This window comes from Diabrotica virgifera, chromosome 10, assembly GCF_917563875.1.
Source record: "Diabrotica virgifera virgifera chromosome 10, PGI_DIABVI_V3a".
Taxonomy (NCBI): Eukaryota; Metazoa; Arthropoda; class Insecta; order Coleoptera; family Chrysomelidae; genus Diabrotica; species Diabrotica virgifera.
The window spans coordinates 122,810,054-122,838,047 of NC_065452.1; the positions used below are offsets into that span (position 1 = coordinate 122,810,054).

At 32.3% G+C, this 27,994-nt stretch overlaps 1 protein-coding gene across 3 annotated transcripts in view; it reads right to left on the reverse strand.

Annotated features, from left to right (window-relative positions):
- Positions 1-27,994, reverse strand: part of LOC114333534 (very low-density lipoprotein receptor-like) — a 368,105-nt gene that overhangs the window by 18,246 nt on the left and 321,865 nt on the right. For 2 of the 3 annotated variants that reach the window (XM_028283416.2, XM_050663351.1), the window contains 5 exons: positions 24,064-24,262; positions 23,109-23,186; positions 14,186-14,257; positions 7,412-7,524; positions 4,687-4,845 (listed from right to left, as the gene is read on the reverse strand). In XM_028283416.2, coding sequence (XP_028139217.1) covers positions 4,687-4,845; positions 7,412-7,524; positions 14,186-14,257; positions 23,109-23,186; positions 24,064-24,262 — 621 coding nt within the window. The remainder of the gene's footprint in view (positions 1-4,686; positions 4,846-7,411; positions 7,525-14,185; positions 14,258-23,108; positions 23,187-24,063; positions 24,263-27,994) is intronic. The other variant, XM_028283417.2, reaches the window with a different exon arrangement.

Consider the following 27,994-nt stretch of genomic DNA (forward strand, 5'->3'; position numbering starts at 1 on the left):
CTAGGAGGTAGCAAACGGTGTCATAGTCTTCTGCCAATTATGTCACACAAATGTTCGATCGGGTTAAGATCTGGACTATGCGATGGCCAATTCAAAGTCCGAAAATTTATCTGTTGTAAATATTCGGTTACAGTTTGTGAACGTTGAGGTCTTGCATGATCGTGCATTAGCAAAAAATTGTTACCAATATAAGGAGCCGATAGCATGGTAGCTAAGTCTTTCGCTATGTAAGATCAGTGCTTGAACACACTCATCTCGGGTCAAATTATTTGTAGCGCGTTCCATTTCCACCAAACAACAAAAAAATACGGACTTAATTGAAACTTTAAATAATAAATCTCCTAATTTTCACAACAAACCAGCCATTTTTTGACTGTTAACAATTTGACATCTACTAAATTGTTAATTTCTCATAGCCTACTCTAGGCTTGTCTATTAAACTAAGCAGAAAATGAGGATTTATCGATGAAAAACATTGCTAATTGTTAACGTACCTAACTTTTTATAATCCAACATAAGCAAATGAATCAAACAAGAAAATGTTAATAGAGCCTAGGGTTACAATTGAGTTTTAATTTCAACATTTTATATGTGCTAGAATATTCCACAGGGTGATCCGAACTTTAAAGAAAAGACACAGTATGATTGTTACACCCGGTATAAAATGACATTTACCTGTTTAGCAACAATAACATTACATCGATTTTCTTAAATAAAAAAGCTATAATATACTAAAAAAATCACTCAAATCCTACAACAGGTTTAGGAAATTCGAGACATCTAACATGTCCCATGTATAAAGTGTTCCGTTAATTTTGCTGCGTTGTAGTTAAAAATTACTTATTCTAACATAATAATGTTTTGTAAATAGTTTGAGTTTTAAATAGACCAACTTTAGTATAGTTTTGATGATTTCCAAATTAAAGTGATTTTCCGAAATGAAAATTGTACACTTAAAAGTGCGTACATAGTGCTTATCTACATTGAGCTCCATTTGACCTAAAGGTGCGTTTAAGTCCATTTAGAAGTTTACATAAGTAAATTTTAAATAATCGACAACACTGTTTTAGCACCAATTTTCCATTGGTTGTTGTCTTTTGTTCCATTCCGTTGTTTGTTACACATATTTGAAACCTTTGAAAATGAATTTCAAAGCTTCGTAATATGAAGTTAGAAGCTTTGAATATATTATATTCAAAGCTTGTAACTCTCTCTAAATGCAAATTCAAATCCCTTATATTTTTATTTATGGATCGAGAAATAGCCTGGACAAGTAAAAAAACCTCTAACTGATACTGAATTATTACATATTGTGGGAAACTTCGTATACGACAATATACCAAGTGATCTAAACTACCAGACTGATCAAGAATCTGATGAGGATGCTGTAAAATTCAAGTAAAAGAGAAGTGGAAGGATCAATCTAGTTCTCTTTCCAGTCGCACTCAAATAGTTAAAATGGTAATTGTTTTTCGGATTCTAACGTAGTAACATCTGGAGTTCCACAGGGTGGTCATTGCTCACCTCCTTTATTCGATATATTTATAGTTGACATCATAACCTGCTTCCTTTATAGTCTCTGCGTGAAATTTACTGATGATTTTAAATTCTGGAGACACATTAGTTGTGTATCGGACCAGATTCTCTTGCAAGCAAATTTAAATCGTTTATTAGAGTGGTGTGGCTTAAATAAGCGTTTATTAAATGTAAATAAACACTGCTTTATTAACTTTACTCGAAGTGCTTACATAATTGATACAAATTATACAATGACCAGAATTTAATATCCAGAGTAAAGGACCTTGGTATAATTTTCCATGAAAAACTAACTTTTATTGACCATATTAATAAAATTTCTCTGAAAGGTTTTAGAATGTTGGGTTTTGTATTCAGAAATTGCAAGTTACTTTCCACTCACGCTATAAGATTGGTTTATTTAGCATTGGTTAGATCGGTGTTGGAACATGGATCAGTTGTATGTTCGCCATACTATCAATCACATAAAGATATGATAGAAAAAGCACTGGATTAAGCAAACGGAGGCATAAAAATCAATGTAGAATTGACAAATAATATCCGAAATGCTGATGATATAGTCGTACTTGCCAGCAGTATTGATGAACTTCAGCATCTTATGGACAAAGTACAAAGAGCGAGTGATGAAAGAGGCCTCAACATAAATAAAACAAAATGGATGCTGGTAAGCAAAACTCAAAAACCTGCCAGACAATTGAAAATAAAAAACCAATTATTTTAACACGTAGACTCATATGTAAACCTTGGAACAGTCGTCAACTCGAAATGGGATTAAACAACCTAATACGATCTAGAGTTGAAAAGGCCAGAGAAACATTTAACAACATGAGAAATATATTCACAGCAATATATATGGACAGCAAAATAATCCAGCAAGAAAGAAGTATCAGCTACCTGGGAGTGCTAATTCACAGTTATGGAGACACTGAAGCGGAAGTTGCCCAACAAGTAAACAAAGCCAACAGAATAGCAGGATGTCTTAAACACACTATCTGGCGCAACACACATCTAGGGACAGAAACAAAGGCCATGATCTATAGAACAGTAGTTAGGCCAATTATGAATTACACTGCTGAAACAAGACCTGACACCACAAGGACAAAAAGACTGATGGAAACATGTGAAATGAAAATAGTCCGAGATATCAAAGGAAAATCATTATGCGATAGACAACGTAGCACAGACCTCAGGCAAAGCTGTAATCTAGAGAATATAAACGACTGGACACTGAAAATAAAAAAAAAGAATGGTATGGCCATATAAGCAGAATGGGAGAAGGAAGACTGGTAAAGATAGCACGAGACAGATCACCAAACGACCGAAAGAGTATAGGAAGGCCAAGGAAGAGATGGAGTGACAACCTGGATATCTAATGAGAAGGCATCAGAAGATGGAACAGGCGCGAGCCTATTAAGGAAGCAGGAAGAACAAGAAGAAGAAATATATTCACTCTCCCACTAAAAATAAATTGCTGCTAAAATTCTATGTCTTTCCAGTTTTGTTGTATGGCGTAGAGACCTGGAAAATAACGGAAACACTAATGAAAAAGCTAGAGGCATTCCATATGGGGGTGTACCGATGTATCCTCAAAATATCCTGGACGACCCACACCACCAACGTAGAGGTATTGCGCCGAATGGGAAAACAAAAAGAAATATCTTTCACAATTAAGAAACGGAAACTTGAATACCTCATTCCTATTATGAGACATGACATAAATACTGCAACTGATAATACAGGGTAAAATAGAGAGCAAACCCAAGACCCGGAAGAAGAAGACACACAAACTGGCTTCAAACTTACGCCAATGGTTTGGACTAACGTCTATTGAGTTATTCAGAAACGCCGCAAACAAAATTAAAATTGCTATGATGATAGCCAACGTCCGCAACGAAAAAGGCAAATGAAGAAGAAGAAGAAAAAATACATCAATTTTTGCGCTTTTGTGCAAAAATTCTCATGTAAGAGTTTACAACCATGATTATTGTCCAATGGAGAGGCAATTCTCTTTGTCCCCTCTTAGACTGATCTTTACTAAAAGCTGTCGAGTCGAGTCCTCTTCTCACTGGCTTCTATTGCTGAAAGTTGGGATTCATAATCGTCAGTGTTGCCATATTTAACACTTAACTATAATAATCTATGCCTAATTGAAAAATCAAGGAACTGTATAGAACGTTTTTGTGTCAATTGTATTCCAATAAATTTTTTGGTCTCTTCGCTTCGTTTTAGTTCTTCTTCTAGTTATTTTTCAAATGATTACGATGGTTATTGCGTTGTCGCCAGCTGCTGAGTGAACGCGGCTTTAGTCCCTCAGCAACGCCCTTTACAAACAAAACTAGATCTTGGCTGCCAGGGTCAGATTTATTCTTTATTTCATGCCAGGGTCTCATTAAACGGCATCATATTTGGCCAGCATTTTTAATCAACCCAAACGAGACACAAAATAATGGTAATAGGTCTGCTCACCGTGGCTGTTCCAACCCTCTAAAAAGTTACAGTCCACTCTCCATCGTAAAATCGAAAAGGGCAGTCCAATTCATTGAGAACTGTATATATCACGCTAATTCAAATAAAAGTTACACAACACAATATGAAGGACTGACCTGTATAATTCTTTGCTCTGAATTTACTTTACGTGCTACTAACTGGGTATCCGGCTCGAAGGACCATGCGATTTATTTAAGATTTTTCTAATTATTACATATCTTTGTTTTAGTTTTTCTTTGAGCGTTTTCAGAAGTTGGTATATTTTAAAATCACTCTATTTATCGGGCACTTATGGCGAAATAGCTTATTCTTAATTTCTTAGAAAAGTAAATTTAAAACTATGGTTAACAACACATAATATAAAGATTCGTTTAAATTTTGTTTTCAGGTAAATGTTATTAAATCTTCCGACTATAATGTGAAGAATGTTTTCTATGGTATTAAATCTGCATAATACAAAGTCCCTCAAACTAAGTTTTGTGCATTGTCTGTAATTTTTTAAACACCCAGCAACAATATTTATGTAAGCTATTTACAGTTAATAAAAATTTTGAAAATTCTCAATTTAATGGTTTGACAGTATGTAGTCTTTATTTATGTAAAAATTTTGTGGACTGATTATCTAGTCATCATGTTACTGTAGTCCAAAGTGAGTGCTCTTACCTCTTCGCCCACAGTACTTAAGTATGGTCGCGTCTGACGCTGAAATTGATTTTTTTCTAAAGAAAACTGGTCTTCGGTGGTTTTCCGGTACACTGGGTTATCGAAATTCATGGATGTCATATTGCGATGCATCAGATGTTTGTAGAGGAAGTATATCACCTGTGGAAATAAAAATCTCTTTTAGTATTTTTAAAAGTCCAACACTTTTACTGTTTACAGTGATATGAGGACACTTAATTGATAACACAATTTTGTAATACCGGGTGTCCACTTATATTTCCCCCCATTTTAACTGCCTATAACTTCTAAACGGCTCAAGATAGAAATATGCGGTTTTCGCTGAAATGTTTTATTTTAGTAAAATTTTTGTCTGAATGGACTGAATTTTTGATATCGCTTTCAAATACGAGAAGAAAAATGGCGGATTTTTGAAAAAAACGTTGTTGACTTTTTTTTAATGGAACACCCAGTATATTTTTTTGTAAATTGAAAGAAAGGTCATTCACCTATCCAGCGATATAAAGTTTTTCAAAATCGGTTGTCAAATCACTGAGTAATTAATTTTTAAAATGAGAGGTGCAACGTGGATATCACATACCTAAATAACATAACTAAGCAAATTGATATTATCTTATGTGATTTCCACATTGCATCTCTCATTTAAAAATTAATTGATCAGTCATTTGACCACCGATTTTTAAAAAAATTATATCGTTGGATAGGTAAATGACCGTTTTTTCAAGTTTTTAGGTAAATGATCATTTTTCATGTCTCTTTTAAATAAAAAATGGCGGATTTTTGGAAAAAAAAACGTTGTTGACTTTTTTTATTGAAACACCCAGTATATTTTTTTGTACTTTGAAAAAACGGTCATTTACCTATCCAGCGATATTAAATTTTTTAAAATCGGTTATCAAATGACTGAGCAAATAATTTTTAAAATGAAAGATGCAATGTGGAAATCACATCACATAATATCATTTTGCTTAGTTATGTTATTTAGGTATGTGATATCCACGTTGCACCGCTCATTTTAAAAATTAATTACTCAGTGATTTGACAACCGATTTTGAAAAACTTTATATCGCTGGATAGGTGAATGGCTTTTCTTTCAATTTACAAAAAAATATACTGGGTGTTCCATTAAAAAAAAGTCAACAACGTTTTTTTCAAAAATCCGCCATTTTTCTTTTCGTATTTGAAAGCGATATAAAAAATTCAATCCATTCAGACAAAACTTTTACTAAAATAAAACATTTTATCGAAAACCGCATATTTCTATCTTAAGCCGTTTAGAAGTTATAGGCAGTTAAAATGGGGGAAAATATAAGTGGACACCCGGTACTATATATACGGTATCGGAAAGAATATAACGTAAATAAGTATTCACTTTACACAGTAGGAAGTGAGAGAAACATATATAAAACAGCATAGCGATATTAGATTCCCGAAATGCATCGTCTAAAATTTAATAGTGAAATTAACTCAAGAGAAGTTCAGCGTTATTGCCAAACTTTTTGTATTCATTTGGCCTGTCCCCTTTTTTAGAGCATTTAAAAAATTTGCAAAGACAATCAAAGTTGGACGAATTGATTTAAATGGCAGCTTACTGTTTTTATTGGGTATAAGCCACAATTTTACTTTAAAATAAGTTTATTTTAACGTTTTGATTTCTCTTTAATAAATGGAAGTATTTTAATGTTTTGGATATTGAAAATTATTTCCCAAATGGAAATCGAAACGTCAAAATAAACTTATTTTAAAGTCAAATTGTGGCTTATTTCCAACAAAAATAGTAAATTGCATCAAGATGCCACAAGAAAGAGGTACAGAAAAATATTAAATGACATCGTCGTATCAAGCTTGCCGTCAGAGCTTGGTTTGATAGACGGGGCCACTGGTCCTATAGTTCTGTTACTAAAAGTGAATTTTAAATGTTAATTTAGCATTACTTGATCATTCACGGCAGGATGTACAGAATTAAGATTAAAATAGGCGAAAAATTACTTCTTTTAATTAAAAATAAGATATTATTTGGTATTTTCCAAATATCTTTGAAACCATATTTTTATTTAGATTTTTTGGAAGAAATACAGTAAAACCTCCGTTAACCGAAACCTTTTTAACCGAAACATCGTTTAACCGAAACGGCTGACATTCGTCAATAAAAAGTAAATTTTTATAGCAAAACGGAAACAATTCGATGTAAATTTTTCAACATCGTCAACATTGCTTTCATACAACTAAAGAACCCTATTAAATATACAACACATTACGAAATCACTTTATAGTATTTTTTAATGCCAACTTTGACCAAGAATACTATGTAATTTGATACAAGAAGAATACCAAAAACAATGTTATTTTTAACTGAAATTCTTGATATCCGAAACAGCCTCCCCCCCAATTATTTCGGTTAACGGAGGTTTTACTGTAGGTATGAAAATAAAATTAGTTCTATAAAAATGAAATAAAATAAAACATAGATAGACAGATATTAGTTTGCAAAGTATAAATCGATCGGAAACAATCGGCTTGATTGTTCGGTGTAACGCTCTGATTGACTTTCATGCACAATATGGAGGGGAGACTAGTGGGGGAAATATGATTGTGATATTTGTCTACTAAATGAAAACGTAATGGTAGTATCATTGTTAGATATCTCGCTAATTTTGTAATACTAACAATAAACTTTGTCTGGATCTGTATAAATTTGTGTACTTACCCCTCCGACAACTGAGACCGATATACACGATATCATGATGGTAATGCCAGCAATAACACCATTGTCGGCATTTTCAGATTGCGGCGTATTAGGATGAGACTTGTTCGATGTACCTTAAAGAGGAAAATGAAATTAGAATGCATAATATATTACTGCCCGTATTTTTGCTTTTATAATGCATAATATATAAAATAAAATGCCCGTATTTTCTCTGCCTCATCCATCTGGGCAGATGTCCACCTAGTAAGGTACTGTAGATCTGTATCTGGGTAGCATATTACGATATTTGTCTCTGGATGGAAAGGAACAAAAAGGAATCAAATAAAAGGAATTAGAAATGAGCGAAAGGAATTGAAAACAAACATACAAGACTTACTAACCATATGGAATAAGCACTATAAAGAAAAATTCGAGGCAAGGAACCAACAAAATGAGGAGAGAAGACAGCAAGAAAGAGAAGACGATAGGGACAATCGAGTAGACGAAATTAATAAAGATATTGAAGAAGGATTGGCAAGAATAAAGATTTCAAAAGAGGAAGGTGCCGATGATATAGATACGGAGATGATGAAGTACGTGGGAGAACAAGGCAAACTTTGGCTACTGGAAATAATGAGAGCAGCATGGAGAACAGAAACGATACCGAAAGACTGGGAAGAAAATTTATTGATACCAATACACAAGAAAGGAGATGAAGCGGAATGTAATAACTATAAGGCCATATGCTTATCATCAGTGGCATATAAAGTCTACACCGGGATAATAGAAAGGAAACTCAGGAAAGAACTGGAAGGAAAACTAGAAGAAGAACAAGTGGCTTTTAGAAAGGAAAGAGGAACAACAGATAATATATACATACTGAGAAATATAATTGAAAGTAAAAACGAAATAGGAGAAGACATATATTCCGTTTATAGATATTAAAGCTGCTTTTGATTCTATACATAGAGAAATAATATGGTCAGTAATGGAAGACCTGCAAATTCCGCAAAAGATATAATAAGCGTGGCAAAAAGTACATATAGAAAAGTACTCGCTAAAGTACAAATAAACGGAAACTGATCGCCAATAATAAACCTAAGGACAGGAATTAAACACGTGGACAGTCTCAGCTCAACCCAGTTTTATTCATATTAGTAATGGATAGAGTAATGAAGAACGCTAAAAGAAGGTCAAGGCAATTACAGTCAACAATAGGGTATAGGAATTTAGTACCATGAGAATGGAGGGATTACTATATGCAGATGACCTAGTAATAATAGTAGACGATAAAGAGAAAATGCAAAAATTAATCGATATCTTGGTGAAAGAAATAGAAAATTTGAAAATGGCGGTAAATGTAAAGAAAACGAAGACCATGATAGTAATCCAAAAGAAAAGGGAAGAAATAAACCAAACGATATTTAGGTGCAAAAACGAGATAATAGAAACAGGTTTGAATACCTGGGAGTAATAATATCAGAGGATGGAAAGCTAGACCAAGAAATCTCATACAGGACGAAAAAAGCAAATAAGATCTACTATGCATTAAATAAAACAATATTTGGAAAGAAAGAAATAGATAAATAAATAAAACTGAAGGTATACAATGCAATATCTGTACCAACTTTAATACACGCAAGTAAGACATGAGAAAACAATGCAAAAATAGACAGTACAATAAACGCAGCGGAGATGAAGCAGTTGAGAAAAATAGCAGGAAAAACGAAATTGGACAGAATAAGAAATGAGGATATTAGACAAAGACAAATAGGAATCGATAATAATAAAGATTCAAAAAAGAAAATTAAAATGGTATGGACACATCAACAGAATGGACCAGGGGTGATGGAATCAAAAAGATATGGTAAAAGAAGGAAAGGGAAGCCAAGGAAAAGAAGGATAGAGGATGAATAAAACCTCCGACGCCCCTGAGGGGCATAAGGAATTTCGAGAAAGAAGAAGAAGAAGTATCTGGATACCATAAGGTAATTTGAAGATGCACCTTTGTGCTCCACATCACAACTTTCCATGATTGCGCCTAATTACCATTCAGGTATTTAAATTTGTATCAGTTTTAAAGGACCTAATCTCTCGAAACTCCTTCTAGCAAATTTCACGATTTTTAATTGATAATCGATTAATTGACTTTTGCTAATTTCTTCATTTGAAGTCCATTCTGTAACTACAGTTAGAGTCTGTTGCATTTTATCTTTAACTGTACCATTCAATTTTACATGAGCTAAAATGACCGGGTCATCCGTATAGCCTAGGATATGATGTTGTTGAATCTAGCTATCAAATTATCCACGACCAGATTCCACAGGAGAGAACGAAAGAAACCCTATGGGCAGCTTCTGTCAAGCCGCGCTGATATTGCATCCCTTAGTAACGTTGCATATATCACAGCTCTTTAGCATGCAGTATATAGGCCAGGGTAATAAGACAAAAACATACCCTGTTCGTGACACTTCAGCAGCCAGAGTACTGAAGCGTTTTTTCGACAAGTAATACCTATAGGAACAAATTGTAACTATTTCCTGCGTAGGATCTGGCGGCCATTTTTATTTATGTATAAACAATTAACTGTCAAAAAATGGCAATTTTCCCTTTTTTTCAAATCAATGGAAAACAGTGAAACTCTTTAAGTACAAATATCTTTGACATTATGGAAAAAGCTTTAAAATGACATAATACAAAGTTTGATATACTCATTTATTGTTAATATAATTGCGAAAAAAGGTCGGAATTGCAAAAAAAAATATTTTCGCAATAACTGTTGTAAAAATTAATGTACAGGTTTGAAATTTTTGTCAAATGAGGGTTCTTTGGTGCTTAATATGTGATAAAAATTTCAAAGCGATTTATTCAATTGTTTAAATTTTATTCGAATTGTTTATCTCGGAGAGCATTTTTTTTGCAATAACATAAGTCAGAAAAAAATGACGTTAGAACCATTCCACTGGTGTCAAATGGAAGAGCATGAGCTATATTTTCAACTTGGTTTAAAGAAAGCGACTAAAAAATGCTTTTATTAGTAATAAATAATTATGCAAAAGTATCGTAAATCTTTCCTTATAAACTTTTTGAAAAACTTTTTCCAAAAAAATTAACTTTTTTACCCTGTCTTAAGTGTACAACTACCAAGTAATGTTATTTATATCATAATTGATAAAAAATTGTAATAAATATATATAATTTCTTAAATAACAAAATAAAAAGTTTATAACGAAACATTTACGATACTTTTGCATAATTATTTATTACTAATAAATGCATTTTTTATTCGCTTTTTTTAACCCAAGTTGAAAATATAGCTCATGCTCTTTCATTTGACACCTGTGGAATGGTTCTAACGTCATTTTTTTCAGACTTATGTTTTTGCAAAAAATGCTCTCCGAGATAAATAATTCGAATAAAATTTTAACAATTGAATGAATCGCTTTGAAATTTTTATCACATATTAAGCACCAAAGAACCCTCATTTGACAAAAATTTCAAACCTGTACACTAATTTTTACAACAGTTATTGCGAAAATAATTTTTTTTGCAATTCCGACCTTTTGTCGCAATTATATTAACAATAAATGAGTATATCAAACTTTGTAATATGTCATTTTAAAGCTTTTTCCATAATCTCAAAGATATTTGTACGAAAACAATCATAAGTTTCACTGTTTTCCATTGATTTGAAAAAAAGGAAAAAATGCCATTTTTGGACACTTAATTGTTTATAAATAAAAATGGCCGCCAGATCCTACGCAGGAAATAGTTACAATTTGCTCTTATAGGTACCTATTACCTGTCGAAAAAACGCTTCAGTACCCTGGCTGCTCGAGTGTCATGGAAAAAACCTTATTACCCTGGACTAATATCCACCTGCAGCTTGTTTCATCTAAGCTTTCCAGCCATATTGCCCTTGTGATTCGAAGCTTCATAACATCTGCGCAGGAGCTGTTGTTGAAAGCCCCCTTTATATCGAAAAAGCACCCGCTTTGGGAGAGGAAATATGTTAGGAGTTTGCGAGGTATTTGTAATTACAGAAAAAGTACCTACCGAATGCAACCAAAAATGGAATGTTTGAATGAATGGAATGGAGTTTCAGTGTTGTTGGGTTTAAGCCAGTCACTTAAGACTCTGAGGTTTGTTGCGATTTCCTCTACCCTCTCGTAACCCTTTTGTTTACCTTTCATTCAGTCCGAAAAAGCCTAAGAATAAGTAAGAATAGCTAACTAACGTTCCAAGAGGTGAATTGTTGTTAGTCTCTCACGTATTGACATACTTCTATACGATATATAGGGTGAGGCAGATAAAGGGCCTATTAGAAATATCTCGAGAACTAAAGGTAACTGAATTATGAAAATTCTAATAATGGGGTTTTGAAGACTGATCTATTTAAAGAAAATATTTTCATCTACTTGGTACTTCCGGTTATACCGGAAGTTGCTTATAACTTCGTTTTTTTAAATGGGACACCCTGTATATTTTGCCATTTTTGGATTCTCCTCGATTTCTTCTTTCTTAAAATATAATGTTTTGTAACATTATACAGGGTAGCTTAAAAGATATTTACGTTTTCTTATTAATTTCGTAGCAATATTCACACCCTGTAGGATTGTAGTAGTTTGACATAATAAACTCTATTTATATTCAAATGATTTTAAATATAGTCTACTATTGTTAGCAATTATTAGTATAGCTAAATTTTTAATTTTAGTATACAGGGTGGGTCTAAACTCGGAATGAGTATTTTCTGAGTTTTCTTAAATGGAACACCCTATATTTTAGTATTGTAATGAAATGATATTTCATGGTACTTTTTTATTTCTTAAGCATTCCCTATACCTAACTGCTTTAATTTGTGCTTAATTGTTAATCGCACCAACAATCTTAACTTCGATGGTATTTTGACAGTTCAACCATTATTGGCAATTTTAAGTATCAGTCTAGATTAATATGTATTTATTTCCAAAAAAATATTTGTGATTGAATATTTTCACGGCCAACCTAATACAATTTCACATATTTTGTGTTGCAATTAATGTTTTGTTTGAATCACCAATAACTCACAAATTAAAGAAGTTAGGTATAGGGAGTGCTTAAGTAATTAAAATGTATCATAAAACAACATTTCATTACAATACTAAAATACAGGGTGTTCCATTTAAGAAAACTCAGAAAATACTCATCCTGTGTTTCGACCAACCCTGTATACTAAAACGAAAAATTTAGCTATACTAATAATTGTTAACAATAGAAGACTATATTAAAAATCATTTGAACATAAATAGAACTTATTATGTCAAACTACTACAAGCCCACAGGGTGCGAATGTTGCTACGAAATTAATAAGAAAACGTAATTATCTTTTAACCTACCCTGTATAATATTACAAAACCTTATATTTAAAGAAAGAAGAAATCGAGGAGAATCCAAAAATGTAAAAATATACAGGGTGTCCCATTTAAAAAAACGAAGTTACAATCAACTTCCGGTATAACCGGAAGTCGCAAAGAGACCAAAATTTTTTATTAAATAGTTCACACCTCAAAACCCCTGTATAACAATTTTCATGATTTTCTTACCTTTAGTTCTCGAGATATTTCTAATAGGCCCTTTATCTGCCTCACCCTGTATATGAGTGTATATCATACCATTCTATACATTCGAAGATTATCAACTCTTCGTACTTACTAATAACAGTAAGAAGTGCAGTGTGTCTCCGTAGAGATCCTTCACATATCTCTTAACTTATTAATATCTTTCGGATATTCTTGTAAGCGAACCTCACTGGTTTACCTATTCTCTATCCTCTATATATTGAACTACTTTATCAGTATCCGTACTCCAATATACTTTACTTATTAGAGAGTTATCAAGTAACTCTATGAGAATACGGTAACGTTATAAATAACATGTAAAGTATACAGTAAAATAGCGTTACCGTATTCTCCAAGGGTTACTTGATAACTCTATATTATTTTATGATTAATTTTAATAATTCACTTTAAAAGCATTACCGATACGCTACTGAGTTTTAATTGAGCAGTGACAATAAGTGAGTCGTATGTCTCACTCTAACTTATGGTAACGTTGATTTAGCGTCCTCTTCCACTTGCAGCAAGAACAACGATGTACGCAACGTTGCCGTGTGCCATTTTTAACAAAATATCGTACTTTTAGATTTTTTCAATATTGAGTTTATTCAATATATTTATTAAACGAATTATAAATTAGTGAATTAAGTGTAAGTAAATGAAAAGGAAAGAAATTATGAAATTTATATGAGGTATAGACAATAGGATTGTAGAGCAATAAGTAGATACAGCAAACTGTACTGGAGTTGGTCGTTCATAGATTCTTCTTCTTAAAGTGCTTTCTCTTGAATGGAGGTTAGCTACAATTGCAAACTTTTGTCTGTCTTCAGCGGTTCTTATTTGCTGTTTAAAATTTAGCCCTGTTCATTGGATCGAATGTTTCTTAGACACGACAGTCTTTTTCTTCATAGTCCTCTCTTTTCCTGGATCTTTCCTTTCACTATTAGTTGAATATCTTGGTATTACTGTTTATAGATTGTTAACAAGTAATATATGAAAGTGTTAAAACAAGTTGTGTTTTAATAACAAAACAGTTTCAAGTTTAAATCCAAAAGACACAACAGTTTAAATCACACAGTTCATGCAATAGCTGCACATAGTTGTTTTATCAGACATAAGGTTAGTATCACTCCACCAAATATTGTTGTAAGGATAAAGATGTTAATTCATCAGCTTATATTCTATATTTAGTACTTACTCTTAGTAACCGCTACAACAGGCTTTGATGTTAATTCGGGAATGCTCACAGTATATGAGGTAGTTGTAAAGTCTACAAAAAAGCAAAACCAACTAAATCAACCAAACGCAAAAGAAAATAGTAACTAAAATTCAGAAAAGCCTATACATAAACCAAACTAAACTAAGCAATAAATGAATAAAATAAGCAGCTATGTTAAAGATTTGATAATTTTAGCTATTTTTTCAGTTTTCATACCTGTCAGTGGTGGATGTTAAAGGGCATGGAAGAAAGTAAATTAAGAGCAAAAATAGCAGAAAAATGAGTTAAAACACTATAATATACTAAATTTAAAATCAAGATGCAGTAGAAATACACAAACCAAGACACGTTAAATGCTACTAGGAGCACACCCGAATCATATTTTACAATGTATATACATTGTAAATCCCAAATCATGATTTCCAAAGTTTATACATTGTAAATTATGATTCGGGAGTACTCCTAGTAGCATTTAACGTGTCTTGGTTTGTTTATTTCTTATTTCTACTGCATCTTAATTGTAAATTTAGTATAGGTAGTTATAATATAATATGAAAAATATGGTTATCGTTTGGAAATTGGACAACGCTGTAGCTGCAGTAAAAGCCAAAGCAGAAGCACACAAAAATCTATATATTGAACTAATCATCCAAGAGAGTGAAAAGCTGATATAAAAAGTTAAAGAAGGAGCAAATAAAGCAAACGTTTTTAATAAATATGTTAGATTTATCTGAAAATAGGAAAATAATGAAAAGGACAAGGATATATAATATAATTATAATTAAAATTAGATTAAAAATTAAAAATAAATAATTATGGTTAGTAGAATCGGCACAAACAGTGAAAGCAATATGATAGTCGAAAATTATGAATGGGAATTAGAAATAAGATTGGCACAGTAAAGGAAACATTTCCTCCTGAAGGAAAAAGATGGGACAAAAACAGATGATCTAGAATGTTCATTTAAAGTTACTACCTAACACCTATAAGATGATAACTTATAACAATAAGATGAATGGTGAAATGATTATGAAAAGCAACATTTATGAGTACATATCTAGGATCGGCATTACAAAACAATGATGAAATAGATTGAGATGGAGCAAATGGTATAGTTAAAAGAAAAGCTTATGCTAGACTGTTTAGTTTATTAAATAGTTTTTATATCCACTATGAACATCTCTGTACCAAGCATTGGTAGATTTTTCCTTAATCTTAAAAATATGTAATATAAGTGATCAGTGGCGTAGCTGAAGATTGCGGGCCCCCCCCGCGACAATTTTTGTGGGCCCCCGTATTATAAACATAACGACAACTAATAACAGTATAATTACTAAAATATGTGTAAATGACAATATTTGGCCTCTCTTTAATAAGTCTTCATTAGTTAGTGTTAATAGATTTTTTGGGATTAGACATGAAAATCTATTATACATGTATCTTAATCCGACAAACCTATTAGTAAGTTGTTGCAACATTATATCTAAATTTACATTGAAAACATTAACTACAAAATTTTTTTTTCAAAAAGTTATTTTTTCGTCGCAGCTGAGCTCATCGTAAAATTGTTTTATACGTTTTATCCGTTTATTTTTAAATTCCGGTATAATACCCCACTATTCTGCTATTCCTGCTTCTTTTGCTAAAGTTTCGGAAAACGAATTTCTCATTTATACAAGATTATCAAGAGTTTTTCAAAAAGTTGAAGGGCGACTGTTAACTCTGCCGTTTTAGATTGCAAAAGTTTTGATGTTAGATTAATAAAGAAGAATTTTAGATTAAATAGTAATGTTAACGACAAATTCAAAATTATTCATATGCTCTAATAATGCATTAACTTATAATTTTTCATCGTTTTTTAGATAGCAATGAAATTTTCGTTAAAGATTTCATTACTTGTCGGAAAGCTCGACGCAAAGCCATAACAGCATCATGTCTGGATGACCATCGGGTTTCACATAACCTTGTAGTGCAGTCACTGAAGGTTTTCACCTCCGATTTCGTTGAACCTCCATCGATTTTCATGAAAATTGGTGACTAATTAGAGGATACCTCAAGGAACAAAGGTGACATGATGCCAACTTGCGCTTTTACCCTGGGGGTGGATGCCACCCCTTCTCGGGGGTGAAAATTATTTTATTAAAAATAATACCATAAGTCGATAGAGGGACAAATTATAAGCAAAATTTGTTATATAAACTTATTAAAATAAATCAACACTTTTTGAGTTATTAAAGACCAAAGATTTTATTTTTTTCGTAAAAAAATGCATGTTTTAAATCGGTTTTTCACGTATAAATAAAAAACTATAAGCTTTTACAAAAAAGTTGTTATTACTGAAATTGAAGATAATAAAAAATTGACTATATTCCTCACATAAAGAACTAAACTAATGTTAGTTCAAAGTGAGTTATTGGCAATTGAATGTGTATTTTTTTCGACGAGTGCTTAAATCTAAGTATTCAAGTTTAAATAACGGGAAAACGATGCAATGTATAAAATATTCCTGCTAAACATTTGTCAAAGTACTTCGGAATACCTATTCAATGAGCTTCAGAGCAAGGTAATAGCGTCAAAATTAAGTAAGTTATAATAAAAATAAAAGAACCGTTTCGAATTTTTTAGGAAAAAGTGAAAAATAAAACATACGGCCATTTCCACAAAAACTAAAATTTATAGTAATCCTTAGAAGCATGCGAAATGCGATATTTACGTACGGTATCCGGGGTGACCAGACGTGATCGTATAAGAAATAAAGACATACGTGAAAGGTGCGGTGTTGGAAGGACCTTAGACAGACTTGAAACGAAACAGTTATCGTGGTTCGGACATATGGCGAGAATGAGTGAAGGTAGAACTGTAAAGAGGTTATGGAAAGCGGCATCTGACAACAAACGAAGAAGAGGCAGGCCAGCAAGAACGTGGAATGCAAATATTGGAAAGGCTTGCGGAAAAAGAAATATTGGGTGGAGAGAAGCAGAAAGACTAGCTACCGACCGAAAGGCATGGAGACGTCTCATTTCTCCACTTACCTCGACACCGTAAGGTACAAGAGGACGGCTTAAGTAAGTAAGTAAGTAAGTAATCCTTAGAAGAACTTCTTTATATTAGCATAAGTAATGTTTTCGATGATTTTGACCGGTTTAGAATGCATATTTAAAAAAAAGATATAATTTAAAAAAATCATAATTTTTAAAATTATTGTAATTCTCATATTATTTTGATATGTACTCCAAAAATACTCAATATACGTAAAAAATTATATACAACCAAATTTTAGTTTTTTCTGTGCCAAATATTTTACCTGTTTTACTATTTCTATAGGGTAAAAAATAACCGAGATAGAAACGCTTAAATCTTAAATTTTGCTGTGGGAACCATGCAACCGGGGCCGTTTAACCTTTTATTTTAAAATAAGTAAGGGGTTTAAAATATTAGGTTCAAAGTGCTTAAATAGCACTTGGAATTAACTTTCAAATAGTTTTTATATGAACCTGATAACGTAAACACGAACGGAGTTATTAAAAAAAAACAATACCATTTTTTGGAAAAATTTTTAAAAGATAAATTTTGAAAAAAATTTGGAGCATAAATTTTAACGCTATCAACATGTTCGGGGGCTCATTTGATAGATATTTTTAAGTACTTTGACAAATGTTTAATAAGTTTATGTTATAAAATGCATCAATGTCGCGTTATTTTAGCTTGAATATTTAGAGTTTTTTACTCGCCGAAAAACATATACATTCAATTACCTATAACTCACTTTTATGTATCATTAAAAGGTTTTTCTAGTAAGAGGTTTGTTTCATTTTTTATTAGCTTCAATTTTGATAATAATAACTTTTTTGTAAAAACTTACACTTTTTGAGTTATTGATGAAAAATTGGTTAAAAACATGAATTTTTCTCAAGAAAAATTAAAATATTTGATCTTTAATAACTTACAAAGTTTTGATTTATTTTAATAACTTTATATAACAAATTTTGCTGGAAATTTGCCCCTCTATCGAATTATGGGGTTACTTTTAATAAAATAATTTTCACCCCCGAGAAGGGGTGGCATCCAACCCCAGGGTAAACGCGCAAGTTGGCACCATGTCACCTTTGTTCCTTGAGATATCCTCTATCACCTCACCAATTTTCATGCAAATCGATGGAGGTTCAACGAAATCGGAGGTAATAGCTCACATCCACCTTCAGTGACTCCACTATTTTAAGTGTTCGCAAACGCGATGGATCCAAAGTCATAATAATAAATAGTAACAGTACATCCTATCTTTTAATACTTGCACTAAAAAAACATAATCTTTTAATTATATCTTAAAAAAACCAACTACTGTACACCAACAACGGCATCATTCAACACTAGGTTTAGGTTGTGTACGGAAAGGTGCTTTGATTGCATAAATTTTAAAATTTCATTTTCAAGACCTTCTGCACTTTATTTTAACATGCGAATAAATCCCAAAAAACTTTCATTATTTTCATCGCAAGTTACATGCCGGAAAATAAAATTAAGCTGATCGTGTTTCGAAATATCTTGAGTGGTATCAAGAATTATTGAATAAAAACATTTTTTTTTAAATTAATCAATTTGTTTTCAGTTTCTTGAGCCAGCAAATTTATAACTTCGTTTTGTATTTGGGGGCCCAAGTAATTTGTTTTTTTAAGTTATTGTTTTATTGATTAATTTAGCTAAAACAGGATCATATTTAGCTATAGTAAAAGAACCACCGAGAAAAATTACCTTTTTGGGATTCACTTTCGTCTAAACTACCAACATGTCCACGAAAGTACGAAACGCTAAATAGTCCAGAAAGCCACTGCGCATCCGCTAGGAAAAATATTCTGATTCGGATTTTTTGCACAATATTACTTAAAAAGGACTCCTTTTAACAAATTTGCATGTTGCCAGGACCATAAGGTGGTCAAAAATTTTTTAAACGTTTTTTTTTGTTTTTTTCCTAAAATTATTTTTTTTTGCATGGAAAAAAGTTTTTTTAGGTTTTTGGATCATTCCAAACAGAAAAGGTCTTTAGTGACTTTTCTCTAAAAATGATAGTTTTTGACAATATAAGTAAGCGATTAAAAATTGAAAAATTGCGAAATCGGCCATTTTTAACCCTCAAAAACTATGTGAAAAAGTGAAAATTTGAATGTTGCCAAGGTAGGTAGATATTCTTTAAACATCGATTGATGAAATCCCGAAGACTTTTTTGCAATACAATATTCAAAACTCCTTTGTTTTTTAATTGCTAATCAAACGTGCGCGACACTATTTTCCACCGACAGTATGGTGCAAATGAAAGGAATAAATTCGTTATTTCGTAAACCGGCGACTTTAAGGAAAAATCCCGAAACAGGTCGATTTTTATTTTTAAGTTATGATATTGTGGCATATATGGTATACTAGTGACGTCATCCATCTGGACGTGATGACGTAATCGATGATTTTTTTTAAATGAGAATAGGGCTCGTGTGCTAGCTCATTTGAAAGGTTCTTCAATTCTCTATTCAGTAATATAAACATTTACATAATTGTTTTTGACAATATAAGTAAGCGATTAAAAATTGAAAAATTGCGAAATCAGCCATTTTTAACCCTCAAAAATTATGTGAAGAACTGAAAATTTGAATGTTGCCAAGGTAGGTAGATATTCTCTAAACATCGATTGATGAAATCCCGAAGAGTTTTTTGCAATACAATATTCAAAACTCCTTTGTTTTTCAATTGCTAATCAAGCGTGCGCGACACTATTTTCCACCGACAGTATGGTGCAAATGAAAGGAATAAATTCGTTATTTCGTAAACCGGCGACTTTAAGGAAAAATCCCGAAACAGGTCGATTTTTATTTTTAAGTTATGATATTGTGGCATATATGGTATACTAGTGACGTCATCAATCTGGACGTGATGACGTAATCGATCATTTTTTTAAATGAGAATAGGGGTCGTGTGCTAGCTCATTTGAAAGGTTCTTCAATTCTCTATTCAGTAATATAAACATTTACATAATTGTTTATACAGGGTGTCCAAAAAATTTTTAATAAATTAAATTATTTGACAAAAAAAGAAGTAGAAGGACACCCTGTATAAATAATTATGTAAATCAAAAACTCGTTGGAACTTTACCGCGCTGAGCAGATGTGACGTGAATTGTAAATTGTAGAATTCCCTCATCTTCCTTAGTCTCAGCATCCGTATGGCTTGCAAATTGTAGAAGCCTCGGAGGTGTAACCAGAGAAGGTTCCCATTGTTTTCATTCTGGTGGGATATGTTATATGCCATTAGAGTGAAAACTTAGTCTTTTAATTATGTAAATGTTTACATTACTGAATAGAGAATTGAAAAACCTTTCAAGTGAGCTACCACACGACCCCTATTCTCATTTAAAAGTCATCGATTACGTCATCACGCCCAGACGGATGGCGTCACTAGTATACCATATATGCCACAATATCATAACTTAAAAATAAAAAATCGACCTGTTTCGGGATGTTTCCTTACGCGCGCCGGTTTACGAAATAACGAATTTATTCCTTTCATTTGCACCATACTGTCGGTGTAAAATAGTGTCGCGCACGTTTGATTAGCAATTAAAAAACAAAGGAGTTTTGAATATTGTATTGCAAAAAACTCTTCGGGATTTCATCAATCGATGTTTAAAGAATATCTACCTACAATAATAAAAATGTGTACCATTTTTATGCAATTTATGTACCATGCAATTTGATTGGATTAAGGAGAACAGTGCCTACGTTCCTTCTGATGACGCTCCAATAAGAGCAGAAAACTGCAGTTAAAGGGACTGGCTGCACTTCTTATTCTAATTAAAAAGTAAGATTGTTTTTCCTTCGTATGGCAGCCGAATAAAAATGGTACACATTTTTATTATTTTATTTTCGTATTACTCAGTAGAGTAACTATGGTGCATCTTTCAGTTCCTAGCCGGCTGCAGACGGGGGATTTGAATTGCAAGGTTTAGAATTCCTTCCCTATCGTCTTTACTGCAGCATCCATATGACTTGCAAATTGTAGAAGTCTTGGAGGCGTATACATGGGGATGTACCAGTAAGTTTTCAATTTAAAAATCTTTTAGTGATTTTTGATATTTTTCAATATTAATTATTTGCTATTAGGATTGAAAACTTGCTTCGTATTTTTACGGCCAGATGGCGCTAGCCACCCATTACCATCACTTTGGCTGCAATATTTGGGAAAACCTTTCGATGCAATTTGATTGGATTAAGGAGAACAGTGCCTACGTTCCTTCTGATGACGCTCCAATAAGAGCAGAAAACTGCAGTTAAAGGGACTGGCTGCACTCCTTATTCTAATTAAAAAGTAAGATTGTTTTTCCTTCGTATTGCAGCCGAATAAAAATGGTACACATTTTTATTATTTTATTTTCGTATTACTCAGTAGAGTAACTATGGTGCATCTTTCAGTTCCTAGCCGGCTGCAGACGGGGGATTTGAATTGCAAGGTTTAGAATTCCTTCCCTATCGTCTTTACTGCAGCATCCATATGACTTGCAAATTGTAGAAGTCTTGGAGGCGTATACATGGGGATGTACCAGTAAGTTTTCAATTTAAAAATCTTTTAGTGATTTTTGATATTTTTCAATATTAATTATTTGCTATTAGGATTGAAAACTTGCTTCGTAATAGTATTAATATCTACCTACCTTGGCAACATTCAAATTTTCAGTTTTTCACATAGTTTTTGAGGGTTAAAAATGGCCGATTTCGCAATTTTTCAATTTTTAATCGCTTATATGTCAAAAACTATCATTTTTAGAGAAAAGTCACTAAAGACCTTTTCTGTTTGGAATTATCCAAAAAACCTAAAAAAACTTTTTTCCATGCAAAAAAAATAATTTTAGGAAAAAAAAAACAAAAAAAAACGTTTAAAAAATTTTTGACCACCTTTTGGTCCTGGCAACATGCAAATTTGTTAAAAGGAGTCCTTTTTGAGTAATATTTTGCAAAAAATCCGAATCAGAATATTTTTCCTAGCGGATGCGCAGTGGCTTTCTGGACTAAAAGGGCACCCGAAAACAGTAAGAGTTACATCAATTACCCGCTTCATTATTTCTTTCCAAATTCCCTATTTTGATGCTTATTAGGAAAATATGTTTTGGTCCCCAATTTAAAGATAGTAGAAGTATTAAGCTTGAAGGCTTTAAGGGGCCCCTCCTTGCGGACCCAGCGGGCCTGTCAGCTACGCCACTGTAAGTGATCGTTTAATTCATTGTAATATTTTCCTTTGTTTCTTTCTATGTATCTTTCTCCTATATTCTTCATTTAATTTCTGTAGACATACTTGGGTTTTTAAACGTCTTAATACTACTGCTGTTGTGTTTGACATATTCCTCTACATAGCATGTGGCTCCACTCCTATTTTTTCCATTTTTGTCCAGTATGTTTCGTTTTTCTAACATCTTAATGCTGCTGCTGCGTTTGAAATATTTCTCTGGATAGTTTATGGCTTTAACCACGAACCTACTCACTTTGTCAGGCCTTTGAGCCATCGACTCGACCCATTTTATTTCTACGCTTTCAATTTCTGTACAATTCACAAATTATAAACTTGTTTTTGGCAAAAACCGTCCATTTGTTTGTATATAGAAATCTTTCAGTCGCCGATATCTTCAGTTTCTTTGACTTAAACAGCCTTTGGAATTTAAAAAATACTAAATATGAGCGATGTAAAATTATTCCAGTAGACCGGGATGGAAGCGCAGCTATTTTACTTTAATTCTTTGGCGCAGTGTTGCCAACTAATGGTTTTTTAACGAAGTGGCAGTCAATTGTGAGATAAAGCAAGAAAATTAAATGATTGTTAGTCAATTTATCCTTTAAGCCCTTATCTAAAAAAAGATGGAGATTATACTTACTGTCTGGTATAAATTCTACAGATATGGTGGTTATTTCAGGATTTATCACGGAATTCGAGGTAGATGCAGTAAAGTTTTCTGTTAATAAACAAAAAGTGCTTAAAATAATGTCAAAAATATAAATAAAACATATACTAATTCATGCTGAACGTCTATGGTACAACCGAAACAAAAATCACTAAGATGTATAAGTACAAACGTCAGAACTAAACAATAACAGGCAGGATTCTAATGTCAAGTTAGCGATTCTTGTTTAAAAAATATACAAAGAGGATATCCCCAATAAAAATGTAATTACAACTTTGGTATTAAAAAGTATGTCCTTCCTTACTAACAATTCTTTCTCCCATCCTGTGGTCTCCACAAAAACAGAAAAATGAGATAACTTTTAAAGAGAAAAAGATAGAAATGATAAAATTACACTAATTGGAACGAACACCTACGGTATCCACCAGATTTAGTTCCGTGCGACTTTTCTTGTTTCTAAACTTAAAGAATGGCTGTTACATAGATAACACTGTTACATAGATAACGATAAAGTTAAAGCTGAAAATAAATATTATTTTGAGAAGCTCGAAGAAAATTGAGAGCAAAGAAACTGCAGATTAATGGCCTCTAACAAAAATGTGAGTTCTGGGAGAATGGTGTTTTGATATTACCAAATATAAGGAAGAGCCTGTTCTTTTCTCCAAGGGTAGTCTCTTTTGCAAAAAATATCTGCATATTTATGCACAGGGGTGCATAGATGAAACTAGAGTAATTTAAATTTCTCATTTTGTTATTTAACTCAAAAAAGAGCTGAATGCATTAGTAAAGTGTGGAACATACCCTTTAAACCCTATATTTGCTAAATTGAAATTTAATTAAACTATTAAACGGTATGTTAACATATTCACATGAATTATTGGAGATACGATTTCCTGTAACCAGCTATATACATATTCATGAATCTTACCATCCTGGACACATGTCAGGCCGTCGTCTAACATTCTCAGGGAATCAGGGCAGGCACACGAAATTTTCGGAGACATTGCGTTGATCTGTGGAGCTGGTAGACACAGATGGGAACAATGGCCATTGACAGCCTGGCAATGGTTTTCACCGTCCGGTTGTCTATATGGATGGTAAACGTGAATCACCATCGGGTTTTGAATCTAGACGTTAATATAGACACATAAATCAACAAGTTTATAACTTTAAATTACTTTAAAATCAATGGGAAAATCCCAATAATAGGGATGTTCACAAAAAATTAAAAAGTCATTTCAAACATGTAAAACGATTAAGAAACACCCTAGGAATAATTGTCCAAAATTTCAACAAAATTGAAAAAGCCTTTCTATAAAAAATCTTTATTAGAAATCTAGCATTATTTTAAATTTCAAGAACGCTTCTCTATTGGCCTGACGTCACTAGTTGCATACCCCAAGCGCGCGCCATTCTCATAGTGTTACTGTTTACCTGTTTGACGTTTCAGGTCATTTTATTTTGTTCTCTTCTTGTTTTATCAGGGTTAAAGTGGAGTTTTATAGTGAATTTGTTTAGTTTAACGTGGATAGACTGTTTGTAAGGACATATTTTGGGTTTTACAAAAATAAACAAATAAAAGGGAAGAAGGTTTTCAGAAAGCCGATTCGTATAAACTACCGACTGTAGTGTAGATGTAACAATGGTGTATGATTTATTGGCATCTTGTAAAAAAATAAATCTACCACAGCTTTACTGAGTGTATATTCCATATAATTTTCCATGTCTTCTTTAAGCTAAAAAAATAAATGCTTAATACTCCACAAAAAAAATAGAGAAAGTTGTATGCATGCATTGTACGCATGCATATTGTATACATACATTGGCTGGTTATTACTTTACCTTGGTTAAAAGTGTATTAAAAATATTTTTATTCTTCTTCATGTGCCTTGTCCGTTGTGGACGTTGGCTATCATCATGGCAATTTTAATTTCATTTGAGGCGTTTCTGAATAACTTGATCGATTTTTGTCCAAATCATTGGCGTAAATTTTTAAGTCATGAGTGTCTTTTCTTCCGGGTCCGCGTTTGCTCTCTATTTTACCTTGCGTTATCAGTTGGAGTATACGAGATTTATCATGCCTCATGATATGACCGAAATATTTAAGAATTCGTTTCTTAATTGTAAAAGAGATTTCTTTTTGTTTTCCCATTCGACGCAATACCTGTACGTTGGTGTGGGTCGCCCAGGATATTTTGAGGATACGTGGGTACACCCACATCTCGAATGCCTCTAGCTTTTTCATTAATGTTTCCATTATTGCCCAGGCCTCTGCGCCATATAGCAAGACCGGAAATAATAACATTTTAGCAGCCGCATTTTTAGTGGGAGAGATATTATGTCGCAATGGGTGAAAATATTTCTCATGCATGTTGTTAAATGTTGCTATGTCCTTTTCAACTCTAGGTCTTATTTCGGTTGTTTCGTATTTCGAGTTGACAACTGTTCCAAGGTAAAAAATATTTTTGAACTTGGGTATTATACATTTTCATTTCAACCAATCTTTTCACTAAATTATTAATGATTTTAATATAATATAAAGTCATACCTACATCCACATGTAGTTATTTCAAGGTTTACTTTTACTGTATGTATTATTAGAATCCCGTTTTTAGGAATATCCCAGTTTAAGGAATACAAATTTGAGGTCTCGAAACTTTTTCATTTACTCTTTAAGGGGGTAGGTGCAAAATCTTGGTCCAATGCTATTTAAATTCATTCATTTTTTTCGAATCCTGAGAAAACTAATAAGTATTTTTGAAAAATGTAAATGCAGAAAGAACAATTACATTATTACCAAGGGCCGAAAGTCTCTGGAAAACTTCTATAATGTTTATTTTATTTTAAGTTAGTTCTTTAAGTTAGTTATTTTAAGTTCTAGCTGCAACAAACCATTTCTTTTTCTGTTTTAAATTGGCTGGAACGGTAATAAAAATCTTGTCAGAACTGTTTTTTGATGTATTTACACACCCAGGAACAAAACACCACTTATTTGGCTTTATTTTTAATAATTAAATACGTAAAAAACTGCGCACATTCAAATACACCGAGTAAATAAGTATACAAAACTAGTCGTCGATCAAAGACGTTACGATTGCTGACGTCACAGACCGTAGCCTCGCTGCAGGGTACCGTTTTTCTAGCCTCCAAGAAAATCAACATTATGAACTCATTTATCTTAAAAAATATACATTTTTAAACAGTTTTATGATTGTAACGTTTTTATATACATTGTAATCTATTGAATTTAACTATATTTAAAAATTAGTGAACATCCCTATTGGCTGTATACCATAGTTTAAAAAACTCATACAGAAGTAAAAACTTCAAATTGTATATTAGTATAAAATCGTTTATTAAAAACTATCTAAAATGTCATCCAAATGGATTGCAAAACGTTTTCGTTCTAATTCAGAACATCTTCAGTGCCTAGAATGAAGTATTTCCACGTTAGATTAAAACAAAAAGGTTAAAATTGTGACTGTTAAAAAGAAAAAACATGTGGGAATACTTACATTCTGCTGAGTAGTTGGAACTACCACACTATTTAAAGTGTTAACCCCAAAATATATGGTTTACATAATATATTTTAATAAAATCTGGTGACTACAAGTCGATGTTGTTAGATTTATTTGAATACAAGCTCAAAAGGCAACATGTTTTCCTGCTCAAAAATACTAGGTACTTGCCAGTTCAATGGGAACAGACCAACTGATAAAATAGGAAATGGACATTCAATATGACAGGAGTGAAGTGACATGACAGGATAAAGCAAATTTTTTATTGAGAACTTCAAAAAGTGTAGTTTTAACTTTGGATTTGTAGTAAAATATAATGGTTGTTAATAAATGTCTGAAAATGCAATTTAAATTATTTAAATATTAGAATCTATTGTCTATAAAGTCTAAATTAGCAACTCTCTATTCCAGAAAAACTTATGGATTTTTAGATTTAAGGCGGGTATATTTCATGGTTCAATGTGTGACGTCATCGATTGTAAACGACTAAGAGATTTTATTAAAATATAATATGTAAACCATATATTATGGGGTTACCACTTTAAATAGTGTGCTAGTTCCAACTACTCAGCAGAATGGAAGTATTCCCACATGTTTTTTCTTTTTAACAGTCACAATTTTAACCTTTTTGCTTTAATCTAACGTGGTAATACTTCATTCTAGGCACTGAAGATGTTCTGAATTAGAACGAAAACGTTTTGCAATTCATTTGGATGACATTTTAGATAGTTTTTAATAAACAATTTTATACCAGTATACAATTTGAAGTTTTTACTTCTGTATGAGTTTTTTAAAATTATTTGAAATAAAGATTCTTTTATTCTAGACCAAAATATTAAACTACGATAATAATTGATTTGTCCTTTTCTTAGACCTAGAAAGCCTATATTTTTTTAAGAAAAACTGAATATTTGTAACTAGAAATATCAATAAAAGAATAGGACAATTACGAGGGAGGTATGGTTTGAAAATTTTGAAATTTTCGATTTTTTTTTATTATTTTAAATGAAAGTACATAACTTCAAGAATACTCTCTGAAAATTTCAGATCTATTGGAGCAAAATTACGGGAAAATACAGCATGTTGAATGTCCCTACCTTCGACTCGCATTGCAGCAGTTTCGCGCCAGATCGCTTGAGCGTAGTGAGAAACGTTCAACAGCTGTTCTCTTTTGTAAATTACTTCGCGATTCAAAAACATATTCCGGTGTGAATCACTTTACGATTTGACAGACAAAAAACAAATTGAAAATAAAAGTTGTTAAAACTTTCAACGTTTTTCTCAAAACTGCTTTTATCAATTGCGGTGGGCATTGTAACTCAAAAACTAGTTGACCGATCC